At 38.1% G+C, this 20685-nt stretch overlaps 2 protein-coding genes across 2 annotated transcripts in view; both read left to right on the top strand.

The window, feature by feature from the left end:
• Positions 1-7836, top strand: part of LOC115433584 (multidrug resistance-associated protein 4-like) — a 52075-nt gene extending 44239 nt beyond the window's left edge. Inside the window, exons 27-31 of the mRNA XM_030155065.1 lie at positions 1371-1460; positions 2469-2641; positions 5971-6076; positions 6206-6340; positions 7016-7836. Coding sequence (XP_030010925.1) covers positions 1371-1460; positions 2469-2641; positions 5971-6076; positions 6206-6340; positions 7016-7096 — 585 coding nt within the window. The 3' untranslated portion in view covers positions 7097-7836. The remainder of the gene's footprint in view (positions 1-1370; positions 1461-2468; positions 2642-5970; positions 6077-6205; positions 6341-7015) is intronic.
• Positions 7837-13698: 5862 nt separating this feature from the next.
• Positions 13699-16979, top strand: LOC115433592 (uncharacterized). The gene is made up of 3 exons (XM_030155077.1): positions 13699-14339; positions 15880-15990; positions 16625-16979. Exons 1-3 carry the CDS (start codon positions 13910-13912, stop codon positions 16825-16827), a joined length of 744 nt encoding a protein of 247 aa, XP_030010937.1. The 5' UTR covers positions 13699-13909; the 3' UTR covers positions 16828-16979.
• The last annotated feature ends 3706 nt before the right edge of the window (positions 16980-20685 follow it).

Raw genomic sequence — 20685 nt, 5'->3', positions numbered from 1 at the left:
TAGCAGGCCAACTCAGCACCAGGCCCAGAGCCCGAGAATGAAGGATAGAGGTTCAAACCACTCACAGAGCATGGGCTGCCACCATGACAATGGTGCTATTAAAACTCTAACCATCCTGATTACCAGCGAAGAGTAGTATGAATATTTAACTACTTCAACTACTGTCATTTTAATGGAAAATTAAAAACAGGCTAGAATAAAAGAAAAAGACAAAGAAAGGAATTGAAGTTTTACAGGTTTTTACTAAATAAGGAACTCAGAATGTACATCAGTAAGAGATTTAGCATGTTGAACGTGAATTGGAACACACTGAGCGACAACAAGTATTTGAATTTTGGCCCAGTAGTGTTTGTTTTGGGGCTCTTTTTTTATAAATCAGTCCAGCTGCTTTTTGGCTCCTGGTTGGACTCCAAAAAGTAGTTACACGGTCAAAACACAGTAAAAAATAAAATAAAATAACTAAAGGAAAATAACAATAACACTGCAAACAGTAAACATAGAAAAGAAGAAGGAAAACGGTTTTAGCCCAAGATGTCTATTTTTATAGTGAGTCGGTCTCACTCACTGCTCTGTGTTTTGTCCCCCCATCACACAGGTGGCGGGTGGCAAACTGAGCATGGTCAGATGTGTATGGAAAGAACAAGGTTGATTTTATCAGCATGTTTTGAAATGTTTCCAGTTAAGCAAATGGTTGAATTTTTATGAATATTTAAAATAAATCATACATTCAGAATGCTCCCCACAGACACGTCAGGGGCTAAAGGGTTAAAGCTGGGAGAACCACTGTAAATTGCTTGATTGCATTCAGAACCTTATTGCATTTTTTAAACTATAAAAATACATTCCATTCATTAAAGACACCTTTTCTAGGCCACCCATCTCATAATAACAAGGAAAAATCTCAAGGCTACTAATAGATCATTGTCACATACCATGGAATGCCTTCAAAAAATATTGATATAAAATTCTGTTAAATAAGGTGTGTTTTAGTATTCCAAGAAAGTGCTCTAGGACAATGATTGATTATTTTCCTGAACTTTTCATAACCTATTCATTATTACGAGATCAAGATTCTTGTAATTATGAGAAAAGGGGTCAAAAGAAACTAAACTTTAATAGATGTGGCAAATGTAAACCAGGGCCTATTTTGCTCTAATAAGAAATGATGTAAAATAATTGTACCAGACATTGTCACTTCTGATGTTTTTGTGATTAAATAGAAACAAAACAGCAGTAAAACTAACAGGCTTTCAAAATGTAAATGGTAATGTTGCAAACAAAAATAATAATAGTGTACAAATGTCTAACCATGGTTTGCAAGTTTTACTGGTTTAACATCCCGCCAAAAATTCCCAATGATTATTCCACAGGACCCGGTGCTGTTTACTGGTTCTATGAGGAAGAACCTGGACCCGTTTAACCAACACACAGATGAAGAACTGTGGAATGCTCTGCAAGAGGTACGCTTTCAGAGGGTTCAGATATTTACACTCACAGATGAATGAGTCCACACATCTTCTCAGTGACCATCAAGTTTTACATCAAATATTAAATATTTTATTAGTTTTAGAGCATATACTGGTTAAGTGTGTATGTATCCTGTGTTATTTGGCAGGATCACACGGGATGTCATACTGGGAATTAATGCATTATCATGAAAATAGAATGTGTTTTGCAGAGGAGTGGTGCATCCAACTCTATAAAGCTCATGTACTCCAAAAGCTGTAATGACCTGATTATGGGCCAAGCCTAAAGATGTATGCACATAGTTAAAGAGACAGAAGTTTGATTGAAATATCCATCTGCCAATCATAGTCCTTCACAACAGCTAAGATTGATTAAGGTCTAAATTTCTCTTCTGTTACACCAGCAGTGTCAAACTCATTTCAGTTCAGGGCCATATTCAGCCCAATATGACCTCAAGTGGACCGAACCAGTAAAATAATGGAAAAAATAGCCTGTAAATATTGGCAATTCCAATTTTTTCTCTTTGTTTTAGTGCAAAAAAGTCAAATTAAATTAGGAAAATGTTAAAATGTGTACATTTACAAACACTTTTTTTTTGCAAAAAATAATAAATAACCTGAACAACCTGAACTGTCTTAAGAAAAATAAATGTAATTTTAACAATATTATGTCTTAACTTATTTCTATGTGTTTTGCAGACAGTGGGTCTATAAAGGCGCAAAACTTTTATTAACAGAAGGAATATTATTAAAACTTAGCAGTTTGGAATTTGAAGTTGACATTATGTATAGGTTATTCTGCTATTATTTTACTAGTCTGACCCACTTGTGATCAAATTGGGCTAAATTAAGTTTAACACAGTTGACTGTTAATGTTTTAGTGTAAATTTTGCCCTTTGCAAATTCATCCTACGGGCCGGAGTGGGAACTGTGGTCGGCCAGATCTGGCCCGCAGGCCACATGTTTGACACCCCTGTGTTACACTGTGCATTCATTACACAGGTCCAGCTGAAATCTGTGGTGGAGGAGCTGCCCGGGAAACTAGAGACGGTTCTGGCCGAGTCGGGCTCTAACTTCAGCGTGGGTCAGAGGCAGCTGGTGTGTCTGGCCAGAGCCATCCTGAGGAAGAACCGCATCCTTATCATCGATGAGGCCACCGCCAACGTAGACCCCAGGTATGGGTTCACAGTGACCGTTACAAAATCCTCCTGTTGGAATTAGAAAATAATGAAAGAGAATGTAATTGAGGAGGGTTTCAACACAAGAACAAATATAAAACATAGATGTTCCTGTTTTGGCAAAAGATCAGATAGGCTATACTTTATCGCTCTAGCAAACAACAGTAAAAATAAAAAAAATAAAAAAACGACAAGGAAAACAGTGTAAAAAAAAAAAAATATATATATATATATATATATATATATATATATATATATACATATATATATATATATATATGTGTATATATATATATATGTATATATATATGTGTATATATATATATGTATATATATATATATATGTATATATATACACAATAAAATATACAATAAAAACAATAAACATCATATACAATAGAAAAATAAAGAGAAGATAAAAAATATATATATAAAACAAATTTGTTAAAGTGACTAATTTGTTAAAATGACTGAATGACATAAATAGACATAAATGAGTTCTCTGAGTTTCAAAAGCACCTAAAATGAAAAAGAGATTGTTAGGGATTATTAGGAATGTTAAATGATATAAATATAAGAGAATTAGCATCATTCTTATGTATTTGTATTTCTTTGCTGTTGTTGGTATTCTAGGTCTTGCATCAGCTAACTTTATAGTCCCAAAAGATCAGTTGAAATAGGTTAAAATAAGAGAATATTAATAAAAGTGTGTATCTGTTTCATCTGTTATGTTATTTAACATGTGAGATGACGAATTACAGGTATACTAAAGCTGTAGTATAAAATAAGTGTAGTTCATTCATTTATTGTTATTGATTATTTATCATATTTTTTCCTACTGAATGTCTTGACACTACACATTGCAGTGCACAGTTTTTAAAAGCTCGACACTGAATCAAAACCTTACATTTTGGTTAATTTATTTATTTGTTTGTTTATTTATGTAGTAAATAAAATTTAAAAATGTATTTTTTAATTGCAAAATTTCAAAAAATCTGTAGTTACTGCCTCTGGCCCAGTGGCTCATGTTGGTAGAAGTGTTTGGAGGTCACACAGAGACCAGCGTTCAGGACTTATGAGGAAATATGAGTCCACATGATCATCTGACATTGGAGATATGCCTTTTTTTTTCTTTCAGATTTTTAGAGAAACACAAAATGAAACAGAAAAAAAGTAAATTGAGTATTTGATGATTAAGGAGAAAAAAAGTCATTTTTGTCAAGCAAAAAACCCTCAAAAAAACAGGGTATGGGTAATTATTTCAGGAAGGTGACAATACAATCCCTTGAATCTCAGTTCAAGGATCTTCACAGTATTGGCCACTTTAACCCTCATCTTCAGGTGGTGGACCGCAAAATACTACGGTTTCAGCTGCATGACACTTGAAGCCAGGTGTCTAAATCACCCTGGAAGTATTTTACTAATCAAAATATGACAGTGTGAGATTTTGCAAGTCATGGCTCAGCTCTGAGCTTTTACTGTTAGTATTTCTATGATAAGCTTTAGTATTCAATAACATACCATTAGTAGTCTGAAGGGATATTTGGCGCCCTCTAATGGACATGCTAACAAACTACAGCAATCTTTTTCAAAACATATATTAATGAAATTAATCTAGCTGCATTTAGATTTGCGCATATGGATCAATCCATTGATAAAGATTAGTCAGTCCTTATTAAAGCTGAGTTTAGATCCATTCAGTTTCAGTGAAAATGCTGAAAGTTACTAGAAGCCAGGCGTAGTTTGATCTTTGTCCACCAGCGATTGCCAATATGAATAACACTAGAAATTAGGCCTGTAACTGTACACAAACTTTTCGGTTCAGTATGTTTTCGGTTTTGAAAGCCACGGTTAATTTTTTTTCAGTTTGGTACGGGAAGAAAGAAAACCCCTCAAAATGTCTTTAATACGTTTATGAATTTTTGAAAATTTTTCCCCCAAATTTTGGACACAATAGAAGATAGAAAAACAGGAATATAATTCTGCTGCTCTAAATCAAATAGAAAATAAAATGAATTATTAATATTACTAAATGTATGTTAAACTTTAGTATTGCACTTTTCCCTGACAGGTAGTTTTGAACAAACAACAAAAATCAAATCACAGTTCTGTCAGTTCACATTCTGCATAAAAATACCAAAAAAATTCCACATGAAGTGCAACATTAACAAGAGGATAAACTGGTATTCTCTTTAAACAAACTGAAGAGCAACTTTGACAACAAAAAATTAACCAAATTATTTATTTTAGGACAGAGAACAAACTGTTTAGGACACTTTGTGTACATGCATGTGCACGTGCAGGGTGCAATTTGTCGGGGGGGTGTTTGTGGGTTTTTTTGGGTTTTTTGGTTTTTTTTTGGTCGGAGCCAGGGGGATTGGGGGGTCCATAACTAACGTAACAAACGCTGGCGTGAAACGAAAGTGAAACTTTATATTCTTTCAATGTCCAACTCCGGGTTCTGTTCCTTTTTTTTTTTTTTTTCTTCTTCGGGTTCTGTTCCTCTGTTATACAGCGTGTGTGTGTGTGTGTGTGTGTGTGTGTGTGAGACAGACAGAGCTAGTGTAAGTGTTTCAGAACTACCGTAGTTGATAGGCGGTAAACAACGTCCGTCTTAATATCGTCTATTTCCCCGTTGTTGTCTTTCACCGGGACCTGAACTGATCCCAAATGGGACTGTAATAATGGTGGAGGGTCTTCAGTCTCTTCCTTCCAGGTTCACATCATATTTGTTTGGGGTTTTTTTTGGTTTTTTTTACCTTGTATCATCTGCCATTTCATAGTGCGCATTTCAATGTGCGCGTCCTTCAATATGTCCGTGTGGAACTTGCACGGATTTAAAGTTCCGCATCAAACAACGTCTTTCGTTCCTTTTTCTTTTTCTCAACATACTGTGCTGTTTCAGTACAGCTGTGTACCGTACCAAACAGGTGTGTACCGAAACGGTTCGGTTCGGTACGTGTACCATTACAGGCCTACTAGAAATATTGAGTTAGAACCAACATTTCCCGTCAGATCCAATTTCTGTTTGTGGAAAACTGGATTAATAATTTAATGAAAACTTTGTCCATTCAGTTACCTTTCACCTAAAAGATTTTTTTCAAATGTGGAAGACATCTGTCCAGCTGTTTAAATTTCAGTGTTGCCGTGAGCATGACTCGATCCATCACAGGGTTATGTGAGTTTTTGGAGGTGAAGTCTGAGGCTGCATCAGCTGACTGTATTTTCTAGTCCCAAAAAGCTCAGAACAGCGATGTTGTTGGTGTTGTTTTCATTAAAGACAAGGTGATTTCACAGTATTTCTTGGATATGTTTTGTCTGTTCAGGACAGATGAGCTCATCCAGCGAACCATACGAGAGAAGTTCAGCGAGTGTACTGTGCTCACCATCGCTCATCGTCTCAACACCATCATAGACAGTGACAGGATTCTGGTGAGTCCAAAGTCAGGATTATTCCTACAGAGTAAAGGGCTGGATGGTCTCACTACAAACCCTCTTAAACTGTCAATATTTGCAATTATTACTCCAAGCATTAAAAGCTTAATTTCTTTTTGCATTCAGGTCCTAGATGCAGGAAGAATCCATGCGTATGATGAGCCTTACACCTTACTTCAAGATGAAGACGGTATTTTTTACAAAATGGTGCAGCAGACTGGCAAGCAGGAAGCAGCTGCTCTACTAGAAGCAGCTCAAAAGGTTAGTAATAGAATAGAATAGAATAGAATAGAATAGAATAGAATAGAATAGAATAGAATAGAATAGCCTTTATTGCCACTGTGTGTACAATTAAATTAGGAGTGCTACTCCAGTCAGTACAACAACATTTAACAAAACACCAGTTCTACAGAAATAAGAATAGAGCGAATGTAAAATTACAAAAACTAAAAATAAGATAAGAAAATAGAATATAAAATTTTACAAAGTAACATAAGGATAGAGCTAAATAGAATAAAAAAATAATTTGGACATAATATGAATAGATGCAAATTTACAGTATTAATAGTATGTGACAGTATGTATACCTATGAACCAAGTCTATATGAAAATAGTGCATTTATATTTTATAAATATGAATAAGTATTGCATTATTATTGCAGAATACAAGATTGTTGCACAACTTACTGCACATAAGTTCACATTGTAAGGTTATTAACAATGTGTGACAGTACGTATATCTATGAATGATATTAACAGTATGTATATCTTTGAAAACAGTATGTATATTATGACCAAGTCTATATAAAAAATAGTGCATTTAGATTTTGATAAGTATTATTTTTATATAAATATTTTACTAGCAACATCAGTGCTCTTTCTATGTGTAAAAAAATAAACAGTGTTTAACAAAATTCCCCTTACTCTGTGTTTCAGGCCTATGATAGCAGAACCCGTCCAAACCTGTCGAATGGATTCTCCGAATCAGAAGGCATATATTATGAGACAGCAATGTAAGCTCAAAGACACTCTGAACGTTTGGCCGTGAGGCTACATAAAGTGCCCGGGCTCTTTTCGTGGCCCATCATCCTCCAGTGAACGAAGTGAGGGCGTCCGCTTCGCACGGTGAGCAGGTTTCTGGAGGACGAGATGCCGTTGCCTGAACCAAGTGGTCTGATCTATGCACACGACGCTGTTTCCTTCAGGCCAAGTGCCTGGAAATCACTGCTGTAAAAATACATACAACACTATTTATTTTCTGTTTTGTGTGCCGTCCAGAAATTAGTTTCAAATAACCAGATTGTCCTTAAAAAACCTGAAAGTGCCTTACTTCAAGTCTGCAGCAGTTTGTACATGTGTTAATTTAAGTTATGATCGTATATCATAGTTAAGGGTGCCTTTGTGATCGTTTGAAATGCAGGTACAAGTTACCAAAGAGTTGACCAAAATTCACACAGTTCAGAAAGAATTTAAATCATTCTCACACACAAGTATTTCTAGCCATCAGGAACAGTATATTAATGTAATTTCTAACTCTACCTTTCTGTAGAGTTGCTATAGCAGCTATGACTGAACTGAATTGTGCTTGATTTAGTTAAAACACATGTACACTTTATTTTACTATTTAACTGCCAAGGTTTATTGTTAATAGCCGTATAAATATCCATAGATTGCACTTTGCTGCTATCAATGTGTCAACACAGAAATGAAAAGTCAAAATTGTCCCTGAATAAAGTGGGATTTGTTGAACAACAGAAGCAGGTTTGTTATTGTGTGGTTTACAGTGTCTGAGTAAAGGCTGCTACGACACACCGTTCAGGCAGAACTTTCTTCTCATGCAGTGTGCGAGATCTATTGTGCGATTGGTCAGGTATTCAAAGTGGGCGTGGTTAGTGCAGAGGACCCCGCCTCCTTTGATGAGTTTGGCACTTGAGTTTCTCATGAAGTATGAAATGTATTGACCAGAACTAACTTTATTCTTGTTTTTGCCACCTCAAAAAGATGAAAAAACTTCTCTGTTGTTATGTAGCAAGCTACACCGTCCAGGGAGAGCTTTGTTCGCATGCATGTGAACTATTGCACGATTGGTTAGATATTCGAAGTGGGCGTGGTTAATATGGACAAGCAGATGACCCACTTCTGAGTTCGGCACAAGTTTCTCGTGAAGTATGAACCTGGTGTTTGGCCGTATTTTGTATACTATATCACAAAACTTTCCTTTTTAAAAACGAAATTTTGTTATAAATAACAATAATAATAAATAAATACATAAAATTATGTTTACAGACATTACAGTTTAAGATCCTGCTCAAATGTTCATATTCTATTAGTTGTGAAATGAACTTATAATGTTCAGTAACTGAATCATTCAACATCATAACATTATTTTTGTGCGAGCCCAACAAAGGAACTAACATGTGCCTCTCAGACAGTAAAAAGTGCTTTTAGGATGATTGAAATAACCATTATTTAACAAAACAATGTTATCCATAAAAAAAAAAAAAAAAAAAAAAAAAACTACATGCATGACGTGCAATATCACAATACTACCTTTTTAGTATACAAACAACCGAGTAAAATACCCATTTAAATAAATACCTAAAAATATCGATATAGTACTTTTTAATATCAATACAGTATCATGAAATGAAATATCGTGATATATTGTGGAACCAATATTTTCTTACACCCCTAGGAGCAGCGTGTGTTTTATAACATCAGCAAGAAAGAAAGTATCATTTAGTTTCTCCGAGTGTCATTTAAGACAATGGAGAAGTGGGTGTAACGCGGAGGGTTGAGCCAGGTCAAACCCACCAATAGAAACTCTTCTCTCATCCATCTGCGTAGGCCCCGCACCATTAAGTGCAGTTTAACTCGCAAATAAACCTTCTGAACTTGCAAACAAAGAGGACTGATTTATAAACAAAATGATCTCTTTTTTTTTATTGCACTTATTGTCTTTTGCTCTCAAATCTCTTTTTTGGTTGCAAATGTATTCTATTTGATTGATTAATAAGGAAACAAATGTCAACAAATGCAATAAAATGTACCAAAAATGCATATTTAAATAGACAACAAATGTCCACTAGAGGAGGCGGGCCTCAGTAGATCCATATTTACTTCCATGAACACAGTGTACTGCCTGTCACATTTAAATCATGTGAGCAAACATGCAAATAAAAGGTTGGATTTCAAAGATCCTTTCACTGCCCAGTCTGTATTTTCCAATACATCAGCTTGGAGACTAAGGCTGAATCCAAATTCACCCCTTGGCCCACGCGTACACGTGAAGGGGTCGTCGAAATGGAGATGTTCCAAGACCACACTACAAATGGAAGGGTAGGAGAAATTTCCCATAATTCTGCTTGAATCATTGGCAAGATGGAGGTAAACACAACAAAAAAGTGCAGCAGGGTGATCAAACAAACACACAAATGTACGTATTTTCTCAGTAAACAACTTAATCATTTGATCGAATGCCGTTTCAGTGTGTTATAGATCGCATTTCTACAGATTATAGTTTGTAGCTGCAAAAAGATGTCCAAAGCCCATGGAACAGAGACGGTTACAGCTACTGACGGCATGATGAATATCATCTTTATTGTCATTAACAGCTACACTATATTGCCAAAAGTATTGGCTCACCCATCCAAATAATCAGAATCAGGTGTTCCAATCACTTCCATGGCCACAGGTGTGTAAAATCAAGCACCTAGGCATGCAGACTGCTTTTACAAACATTTGTGACAGAATGGGTCTCTCTCAGGAGCTCAGTGAATTCCAGCGTGGAACTGTGATAGGATGCCACCTGTGCAACAAATCCAGTCATGAAATTTCCTGGCCCCTAAATATTCCACAGTCAACTGTCAGCTGTTTTATAAGAAAGTGGAAGTGTTTGGGAACGACAGCAACTCAGCCACCAAGTGGTAGGCCACGTAAACTGACGGAGCGGGGTCAGCGGATGCTGAGGCGCAGAGTGCGAAGAGGTGGCCAACTTTCTGCAGTCAGTGGCTACAGACCTCCAAACTTCATGTGACCTTCAGATCAGCTCCAGAACAGTGCACAGAGAGCTTCCTGGAATGGGTTTCCGTGGCCGAGCAGCTGCATCCAGGCCATACATCACCAAGTGCAATGCAAAGCGCCGGATGCAGTGGTGTAAAGCACGCCGCCACTGGACTCTAGAGCAGTGGAGGCGCCTTCTCTGGAGTGACCAATCACGCTTCTCCATCTGGCAATCTGATGGACGGGTCTGGGTTTGGCGGTCGCCAGGAGAACGATACTTGTCGGACCGCATTGTGCCAGTTTGGTGGAGGGGGGATTATGGTGTGGGGTTGTTTTTCAGGAGCTGGGCTTGGCCCCTTAGTTCCAGTGAAAGGAACTGGGAATGCTTCAGCAGACCAAGACATTTTGGACAATTCCATGCTCCCAACTTTGTGGGAACAGTTTGGAGCTGGCCCCTTCCTCTTCCAACATGACTGTGCACCAGTGCACAAAGCAAGGTCCATAAAGACATGGATGACAGAGTCTGGTGTGGATGAACTGGACTGGCCTGCACAGAGTCCTGACCTCAACATAATAGAACACCTTTGGATGAATTAGAGCGCAGACTGAGAGCCAGGCCTTCTGTCCAACATCAGTGTGTGACCTCACGAATGCGCTTCTGGAAGAATGGTCCAAAATTCCCATGAGCACACTCCTAAACCTTGTGGACAGCCTTCCCAGAAGAGTTGAAGCTGTTATAGCTGCAAACGTCATATTGAACCCCATAGACTAGGAATGGGATGTCACTGAAATTCATATGCAAGTCAAGGCAGGTGAGCGAATACTTTTGGCAATATAGTGTATGTATAGCAGGAACCATATATAGTGAGAATGAAGTACATGGGGGTCTGACACAAGGGATTACGATACAAAAGGTGCATTAATGCGATGCAGGACAGCTGACCCAGTCTTAGACTGACACGGGTATAACAGACAAACAGATCAGTCATGGTGGTTGTGTGTCCTGTAGCACACAGGGAATATTGCACAGTTACAAGTCCAAGTCCTTAGCAGCATATTAGTCATATTGCACTGTACAGTATTAATAATAATTATAATTCCAGCCTAAGATTGATGCAGATGCAGATGTGGCTGCAGGTTTAGGTCTCGACTGTTTCAATAAAAATATAATTTAATGTTATTTAACTGTTCCAGTTGGAAGACAATGAATGAATGAGCGGACAGTTACATTGACCATCTGTGAATCACAAATGAATCCAAAAGCTCCAACAGATAAAAAACAGGTCAAAGGCCTGAGAAGAGAATGTGTGTCCGGTTCCACTCCATCCATCAGATCAGCGAGTTGTAAAGTTTCACACTGATTTAACATGAATGTGGTTCAGGTGGAGCTGAACCCAAATCTACAACCTGCAGCAACTATTAACCTCATTTCAATAAACTTTACCTTCACTGCTCTTAAATCTTCTTCACCGGTTTTACAGGAGGAAGTGTGTTGATGTGAACAGAAACTTGTTCCATGTGGTTGATGCTGTAGTTTATTAAATGACCACTAGGTGTCAGACAAACACAACAATTTGGGACACAGGTTAATGAGTCAATCCATCACTGATTTTCATTTAAATACTTTTACACATAAAACCATAGAATATTACAGATGCTTAACATTTACCGAAAAAAAAATATTAAATGTCATTGTTTTATTCTCATTAATGTCTGACACTTGACTTAACTTTCTTAATATTAATTTCTGTTCATTTTTAAGGACATATGACTTTACTTCTTAACTTGTTTCAATGTCCTCATGTTAAAAACAGCTTTAACCCTTTCATGCATAGTGGTCACTACAGTGGACAGATAGCTCTTCTCTTGTATATTCATGGATTTTGTTGTTTTGGTTTATTTGTTGTTGTTTTTTACACATATCTTGATTAAAGTTTTAACACATTCCATATCTTTTCTGACATGAATTGGCAACATTGTGTAGATCTCCCCTGAGCATAAACCCCCAGAATCACAAGCCCCCCACCACCACCACCACCACCACCACCACCACCAGTAGTTATTACACAATTTATCTGTACATGCATGTTTCTTTGCTTCAAAAATTAAATGCATGGTGTCCAGCTGATAATGATGATGATTATTATTATATTTTTTTACTTTTTTTTTTTTAACTTTTTATTTATTTATTTATTTATTTTTTATATAAGAAAATTTTGAATCACATTGTTTTTTTCATGCCTAAAGAGGAATAAAAACACACAGGAAAAAATCTTGACTACGGTTCTCATAATTCATGCATGAAAAGGTTAAACAAAACAAGTTCAGTTGTAAAATTTGATTATTTTCATTGATTCTATCGACACTGATCTGTGATTGAACTGTTGAATTCTTTCAGAACCAGATGTAAAATAACTGCCATAAAAACGTGATGATGGAACTGAGTTTGGAGATGAATTTACCAACATCTAGTGATGGTTGTAGACTCAGTGTCCATATAGAAGATAACCATGTCCTCCTCTATGTCCACGTGTTGGCTGTTGTTGCTGTTTTTGTTTGTTTGTTTATTTTTTGCTTTTTAGTGACTTCCAATAGACAAACATACATAACACATCAACACATACCACACTAAATGCACAGTGAAATGCAAACTAACCTCACTGCACACACACACACACAAACTGTGTAAGAGAAAAATGAAATACAAATAATTATTTAAAAATTAAATAATAATAATACTAATAATAACACTGGTCAACAACAAATTTATTGTTTAAGTTTTTTTGAGCTGATTTAGGATAATTTTGGTGTGTTGAATCCAAAAATCACCTTAATTTTGCTCAATCAGGTCAACTTTCTGAACTATGCTACATATTGGCTTTTTAACATTTTTGCTTACATTCATGGGCATTTTCACATCATATGATACAAAATTATTTCATACTTCTTGCAATAAACGAGTTCTGAAGATTTTACTTTTGCCAATTTATGATTAATGTGTTTTTTTAATATTACAGGTGAATGAAATGGCTTCGACTAGAAGATCTTGCAAAAATAAGCCTGACGTATTCTGCTACATCTGTGGTGAATACACCATTGTACCTAACAGGAATCAAGTCACAAGTTTCATGAAGTGTGCTTACCAATCTTATTTTGGTATTAATATTTTTGGAATTAATATGGTATTAATTCATTTTGTGAGAAGATCCAATTTTTCAAAATCAAATTAGCAAAAAACCCTGACCTGATTGAGAAAAACAGATGTCATTTTTGAATTTAGTGATGCAAAATGGTCCTAATTCAGTTGAAAAAGCCTAGACAACTTGCAAAAAACATGTTTTTGTAACCCAGTGTAATAATAGCACACACAAAGAGAGAGAGAGAGAAAAGGGAAGCTGTCACACTCAGTAGGTTTACAGATGAGTATAATCTATTGTTATTGAAGTCAATCAACTCCTTTTCCACTGAAATGCTGGTTTGGAGCCAGTGCCTGACTTAGCATCATTTGTTTGTTTGTTTGTTTGTTGTTGTTTTGTTTTTTACATTTAATTTAATGTGTGTTATTATAGCCTGTAAACCATAAGAGGTAATTCATATCTGGGGGGTGGCGGAAATGCACAAATAATGTTTGCAGCCGCCGTTAAAAAATAAAGAAGAAAAAGACTTAGATTTAGCACCGGTTCTTTGTTATCCGGGACCAGGTTCCAGGTTCCAGGCTAGCACTAACTTCAAACTGGGCTAAACCAGGGCCATGTTAAGAACCGATGACGTAACCCTGACGTCATCAGTGGGCGGGGATTACAGACTAATATAGGAAGCGCGAACGCCATGAACCGCCATTTTATAAACTACAACTACCGCGTTTTAACTTTAGTGTTTAGAGAAAGAATTATGGAAGCCAAAAACAAGCAGCAGTGGTCTGAGGAGGAGACCCAGTGCTTTCTGGCACTGTGGGCTTCATCCGAAGTCCAAGACAAGTTGTTGGAAAAAATACAAAGCGAGATGGCAGCTGCCGGCTACGAGCGGAGCCTGGAGCAGCTTCTGACCAAACAGAAGAAGTTAAAGAAGGACTACAGGGACCACAGGAGACAGACAGGAAGCAGCGGCCGGACCAAAAACATTCTGTACTTCGACCTGCTGGACTCCATTTTAGGGGACAGGCCGGTGAATCAGACTACCGGTGAACTGAGGTCAGCCACGGACATACTGCTTTCCATTGTGGACGACTCCATTGTTACAGCAGCGGCAAACGAAACTGGTGAGTTGTGTTTCTCAAACGCGTGGTTAATAACTCAAAAAGTCCACTTTGGAGATTAAAGCGAGCTACAAACGTTACGGTCGTTACAACGCTAGCTAGTGGTATGCTAACAACAAGCTAACAATGACACTTCGGTAATGTGAGCATTAGGGCTGGGTGAAAAAAAAATCTGTTTAATCGATCTCATTGTAATTTTGCGTAATCGATTAATAGTGGATGAGATCGATTTTTCAGAGCAGGACCAGGACTACGCGGAACCGTCTTGCGAACCCCGGGGGAAGACGCGGAAAACACGCGGTGGGGAAACCCTTCCACTGGAGGTCCTCCAGCCTCAAACTGGAACCGGCAGTGTGAGGGGACTGTCCGCCCGGGGAGTCTCTGAAGCCGGTCATTCTTGGTATAATAACTTGGATCCATACTATCACCTATGGCTGAGTATGGAGTTAGAGGAAGAGTACAGCGACAGTGTCCGACTTACCCCCCCCCCCCAACACTCCCGGATAGGGTGCACCCCCCAGCCCCGCTCCGACCAACAATCACGGAGCACGCACCCCACCCCAACACTCCGGGATAGCGTGCACCCCCCAGCCCCGCTCCGAATAACAATCACGGAGCGCGCACCCCCCCGCCCCACCACCATCACCCCCCCCCCCCCAGTAAGTAGAAGCCACCAGCCATAAAACAGAATAAAGGTGATGAAGTCCGTTCTTCACCACTGAAGGAACATGGCACTGTTTCTGTGCCGTTCATTATTTAAGAGCACACTGAGCAATTTACTGCAGAAGTGTCATATGTATGTCCTTTCTAATATCAATACTGATACCAGTATTGATGTGTTGCATGACTGTGATACTCAAATAATCAGGTTACAACTCAAAATTGTACTTTGGTATCACTAAATTACTCTGAATCAATCATTCATTCATTTTCTGAACCCGCTTTATCCTCACTAGGGTCACGGGGGTCGCTTGGAGCCTATCCCAGCTACATGGGGCGAAGGCAGGGTACACCCTGGACAAGTCGCCAGTTCATCGCAGGGCTGAACATATAGAGACAAACAATCACTCTCACATTCACACCTATGGGCAATTTAGATTAACCTATTAGTGCATGTTTTTGGATTGTGGGAGGAAGCCGGAATACCCGGAGAGAACCCACGCAGACACGGGGAGAACATGCAAACTCCACACAGAAAGGTCCCACCCCCCGTTGACTGGTGTTGGAATCAAACCCAGGACCTTCTTGCTGTGAGGCAGGAGTGCTAACCACCGTGTCGCCTCTGAATCAATCAATTAATATCAAATCGAATCGTGATTAATCGATTCAGAACCTTACAAATCGAAATCAAATCGATTATGGAAACAGGCCATGATACCCAGCCCTAGTGAGTATTCTTGTCTCCAACAATGTTTCCTCGGTGGGTTCATAAAAGGCAGATCTGAACTGAGTAGTTGACTTACAGTAGACAGGGTTATTGTCCACACTGGGGAGAACATGTAAAATTAAAGCTTTTGTTTTTTGTTTGTTTTGTTCTTTACAGAGTTGTTTCCTATGGACCAGGAGGCAGATTCCAAGTTGCCGCAACCACTTGTCTGCAGCTTGCCAGCTCCATCCTGCAGTACTTCTTCCACCTCTGATCAAACCAGAACAGGTAAGATTTGTACCGATGGCTCACTGCACGCACACACCATGCAGATCATTTTTTAAACTAGTCACACCACCTTCACTAACCAAACATAGCATTATTGTGTAATGTTGATGCTGTAGGAGCTATTTGTTCATTTAGTTTTTTGTTTTGTAATTTAGTATTTTTTGCTAATTGTCTGTTATTGATTGTTTGCTTTTTTGTTTGTTAAATATTTAGAATTTATTTTTGAGTTTAATGGTTATTACTTTCATTCTTTAGTATTTAGGCCTAGCACCTTTTGTTGTGTAGACCGTGGGCACATGGGCATAAATAGGCAGCACCAAGGGAGACCAGCATGTACCTGGGTGGGCCTGTGGTTTTTTACCAGTCAGTCAGTAGCATGTCAGGATGAGCAGGAGAGGCAGCAAACAGGCCTTAATTGTTGTTTGCCTGCAAAACCTGAGAATAAATCATGTGAAATACATCTATGGACTGGACATTGTGTTTTTGACTGTAAACCACAAACCCATGGTGCATCTAGTGGTTATTTGAGTTATGGAAAAGTCTTATGTTCAGTCACTTTTAAGTTGGTTTAATCTTGATGACAAATAGTCACTACAGATATATATAACCGTTTCATTGTTTTGCTTTTACATAGGAAATAGAAAGAGGGATTCTACCACTGAGTTGACAGAATATCTTAAGAGGTCAGAGGAGAGGTTTCTGGAGCAGACCAGGAGGGACCAGGACCTCACAGCAGCTTTGCTCCAAAATATGCAGATGATGGATGAAATGGAAAGCGCACTTGTTGGTCTGATGGGGCGCATGGTTTCTGTGATGGAGGGTCTTTCACAGAAATGAAGATGTTAAGACTGGACTCACCGCTGTTTTTGCACAGCAACAGCTTCTCCATTTTTCTTCCCTTTTTGTTAACATTTTTGAAGCTTTTTTTTTTTTTTAATTTTTGCCTATTTGTCTTTTAGTACTTGTGTGAATAAACCCATTTGAAATGCAAAAAGGTCATTTTGCCCATGTTTTCCTATGCCTCACATAAACTTGGGTAACCATACTGCCCCGCTGACCTCAGTAATTATCTGTTTACAGACTATCCTTGGGCCAGATCAAGTGGTGCCACGGGGACACATTTCCTGTTCAGTAAGCTCTGTGTTGAAAACTAAAGTTATCTCCATGTTTAACACATGTATGGATAGGTCTCAGTAAGTACATTCACATGACACATTGTTACAATTTACAGGAGTAAAAATACTTACTGGTGCATGACACAGACTAAAAACATAATAAATATATATATATATATATATTTTTTTTTTTTAATTTATTGATTTTTTTTTTTTTTTTTTTTTCTGACTTTGCACAAATGTACAAAACATGCTGTTCTTGTAATAAATTGAACCTAAATTAAACATAGGGCTTTAGCTATGTTAAACTACAATTGTGATCAAGATTGGATAAAAATGTTGAAGGTTTTATGAAGACAAATATGTTGTGACACAGGGACAGCAGTTTGTCTTACAGGGGTCAGAATAAAAGACTGCTAGAACTAAAAGACTACAAATATGCTAATAAACTTTTATTTAACATACATATTACAACTGAAGTGATATATACAGCTAATAGCAGGGCATATTTTACAAATAATTTGATTGTACATAACTTTTCTATATTCTTGTACTGTTGAATAACTAGTTCCTACAGATTCCCAGACTTAAAATATAACATCTATAAGCAAGAAAAAGTATTAAAGTTAATTGTGCATTAACATATTTTAGTCCTTTTTAAGTTTCATTTTATATTGATCAGTAAGCTTGGAACTTCTGATACTGAAATTTTGTGAACACTTCCATAAATGTAGTTCTTTAAAAAATGAGCCTATTTGAGAAATGACAGGTGAAACTTTAATTTTGACACTAATGTTCACTTTGGCTTGATCTGGCCTCCTTGCATTATGTTTCTACGTATGTAATATAAAAACCCATATATTTATGTTTATGACAAATGCCACGGAGTGAATGGAGAAGAATAGACTGTTGGTTTCAGTGAGTTTATTGAAGAAAAACCTCACTGCACACGTCATAGAAACTATTGATGTGATGTTTCGCATCGAGGCTTCGAAGCGTGTGTCAAGTAACCCAGGCAGTGGATGTGTCCAGGCAACATGTGACCTCCATCTCGTAATCAGCTGTAGGACCAGCTATAAAGACACAGTAAACACTTATGAATGTCTCATTGCACTTGTCTGAGAGAGTTGGCAACCCTAAAACTAAGCAGCCAAGGTACATCCAGTGTCTAACAATGGCTAACAACAACACGTTCATTTAAATATCAAAGTCTCTTCGATATACCTCTCTCCTCAAACATAGTCGCTGTTTGTTTCGACCATGAATTCGACGGGTAGCCAGCAATATTTATGTTTTTTGCCTCTGGATTGCAATGTAGGCTTGTAAAAGACAAGAGCAGCACTTGCATCAGTACCAGAGCTGGTTCTAGGCATTTTGGCTCCTTAAGTGAGATATGTATTTGGCACCTGTATGGCCTATGCCACGGGCTGGCCCTGATCGGTACGATGAGGTCCCCCATGTTTGTTATTGTGCTTGATCCCAGACTCACAGTCACGTGATCACATTTTACGGTGATGTAATGACTTGGCTCCGCTTGGCTCTTGGCCTATGGAAAAGCAAACTGATTCTTTGGAGGCACCAGGTTGGAACCAGTTAAGCACTGGCTCTAGCACCAGCTCCAAACTAGCACCAGGTACTTTTTGGTGGAAAAGGAGTATCAGTGACATCATCAGCCATGGGCCAATAATGGACAAAGGGAGGTTTTCATGTGTTAAATGTGTTTGGATGTTTAGGAATAAAAGTCACACAATATGTTGTGAGTTAATTGAAAAAGCTGAAAATAACTGTCTCTGCTGTGAAAACTCCAACAGTGTCATTTTCAGCCCAAATGGGACAGTTCACATTCCAACAATGTGGAATTTATACAGGATGATGAAGAATCTGGAAAAGAACCGAGAGAAAAACAGGAGCTGAGAGAGTGATGAAGAGGAGGAGGAAAAGAAGGAGGAAGGGGGGAGTAAGGAGGAAGAGGAAGTGGATGAAGAGGAGGAGGAAGAGGGAATAAGAAGAAGGGGAGGAGGGCAAAGAGGAGAAGGAACATGAAGAGGAGGAGAAGAAGGAGGATGAAGCATCATATCAAGGAGAAAAAAGGGAAACTCAAATGCACTAGTCTCAGTCTAGTTTCCAAATGTCCGCAGGTATGGAATGATATTGATAAAGACTTACAAATGTCTCCAACTGTATGTGTTTTTAAAAAGAGATTTAGGAGACAACTGCTACTGGTATGTGCTCAAATATGAATTAATGCTGTAATCCTTTTCTTTGCCTACATGTAACTTTGATTTTATGATTGTTGGTGACTAGACCCCTTGGACCTTGTTAGGAGTAGGGCGGGAATGCCTCAAGGACCATCATACTGAGCACAGGGGCCTCTCAGAATGTGTGCTCAGCCCATTGCTCTTCACCTTGCTAACCCACGATTGTGTACCAACTCACAGAACCAATCACATCATCAACGACGATCATATGACTGTGGTGGGCCTCATCATCAATGATGAAGCCAACTACAGGAATGAGGTAAACCAACTGGTCTAGTGGTGTAACGACAACAATCTCTTCCTGAATGTGGGGAAAACTGAAGAGATTGTGGTCAACTTCAGGAGAAGACACTCCCAGCATCCCCCACTAACCATCAACGGTACTGCTGTGGAGAGGGTGAGGAGCAGAAGGTTCCTGGGCTGCACATCACAGAGGATCTGTCCTGGACAGACAGCATCACATCACTGGCCAAGAAGAATCAAATACACCTCTACTTCCTCTATAAACTGAGGAGAACACAAGTCCCGCCCCCATCATGTGTTTGGTACAGAGGCTGCACTGCCTCCTGCCCAAAGAGACAACGCATACAGCCAGTAGGATCATCGGTGTCCCTCCTCCCTCCCTCACAGACATATTTCAAACCCGCCTCACCCACATTGTATTCCACTACTGCTGCTACTGTAAATAGATGGACATATACACTTTATATCCTGCTGTAGTTTACGCTTTATACTGTTTATTTATTCTTATTCAATTTTTGTTACCTTTTTTTAAATGCATGACATTGAACAAGGTGAGAGAGAAACAGTATCTCAGTTCTGTGTACGTTATGCATCTAATGAAATGACAGTCAAGAATGTTTCAAACTTTGAATGAGTGTGGATCGTCTGCTGACATTCTAGAACAGGGGTCGGCAAGCTTTACAACCTAAAGAGCCATTTTTGTCTCGAAAAAGAAGAAAGAACTCTAACTGGAGCCATGAAAAAAATATTTAAACCCATCTACATTTTACCAGGAGGTGGCTGCTCTGATGTAGCCTATTTGTGATTAGTTTGCTATTTAACTTTGTATTCCATTACAATAAAGCAATGGGTGGTGCATTTGTGAAATTATACAACTACAATAAAAAAAAAAAAAAAACATTCAAAATGTGTAGGATTTTTTAAAAATGATGGACACTATTTCCAAAACATAATTATATTGTGTAACTGAGAAAAAGCTCAACTTTCATGTAGAGGCTGACTTTTAAACTATATATATATATATATATATATATATATATATATATATATATATACACACACACACACACATTTTGGTT

Source organism: Sphaeramia orbicularis, chromosome 2, assembly GCF_902148855.1.
Source record: "Sphaeramia orbicularis chromosome 2, fSphaOr1.1, whole genome shotgun sequence".
NCBI lineage: Eukaryota > Metazoa > Chordata > Actinopteri > Kurtiformes > Apogonidae > Sphaeramia > Sphaeramia orbicularis.
The sequence above is the reverse complement of the archived record's forward strand: the minus strand, read 5'-3'. Positions and strand labels throughout refer to the sequence as shown.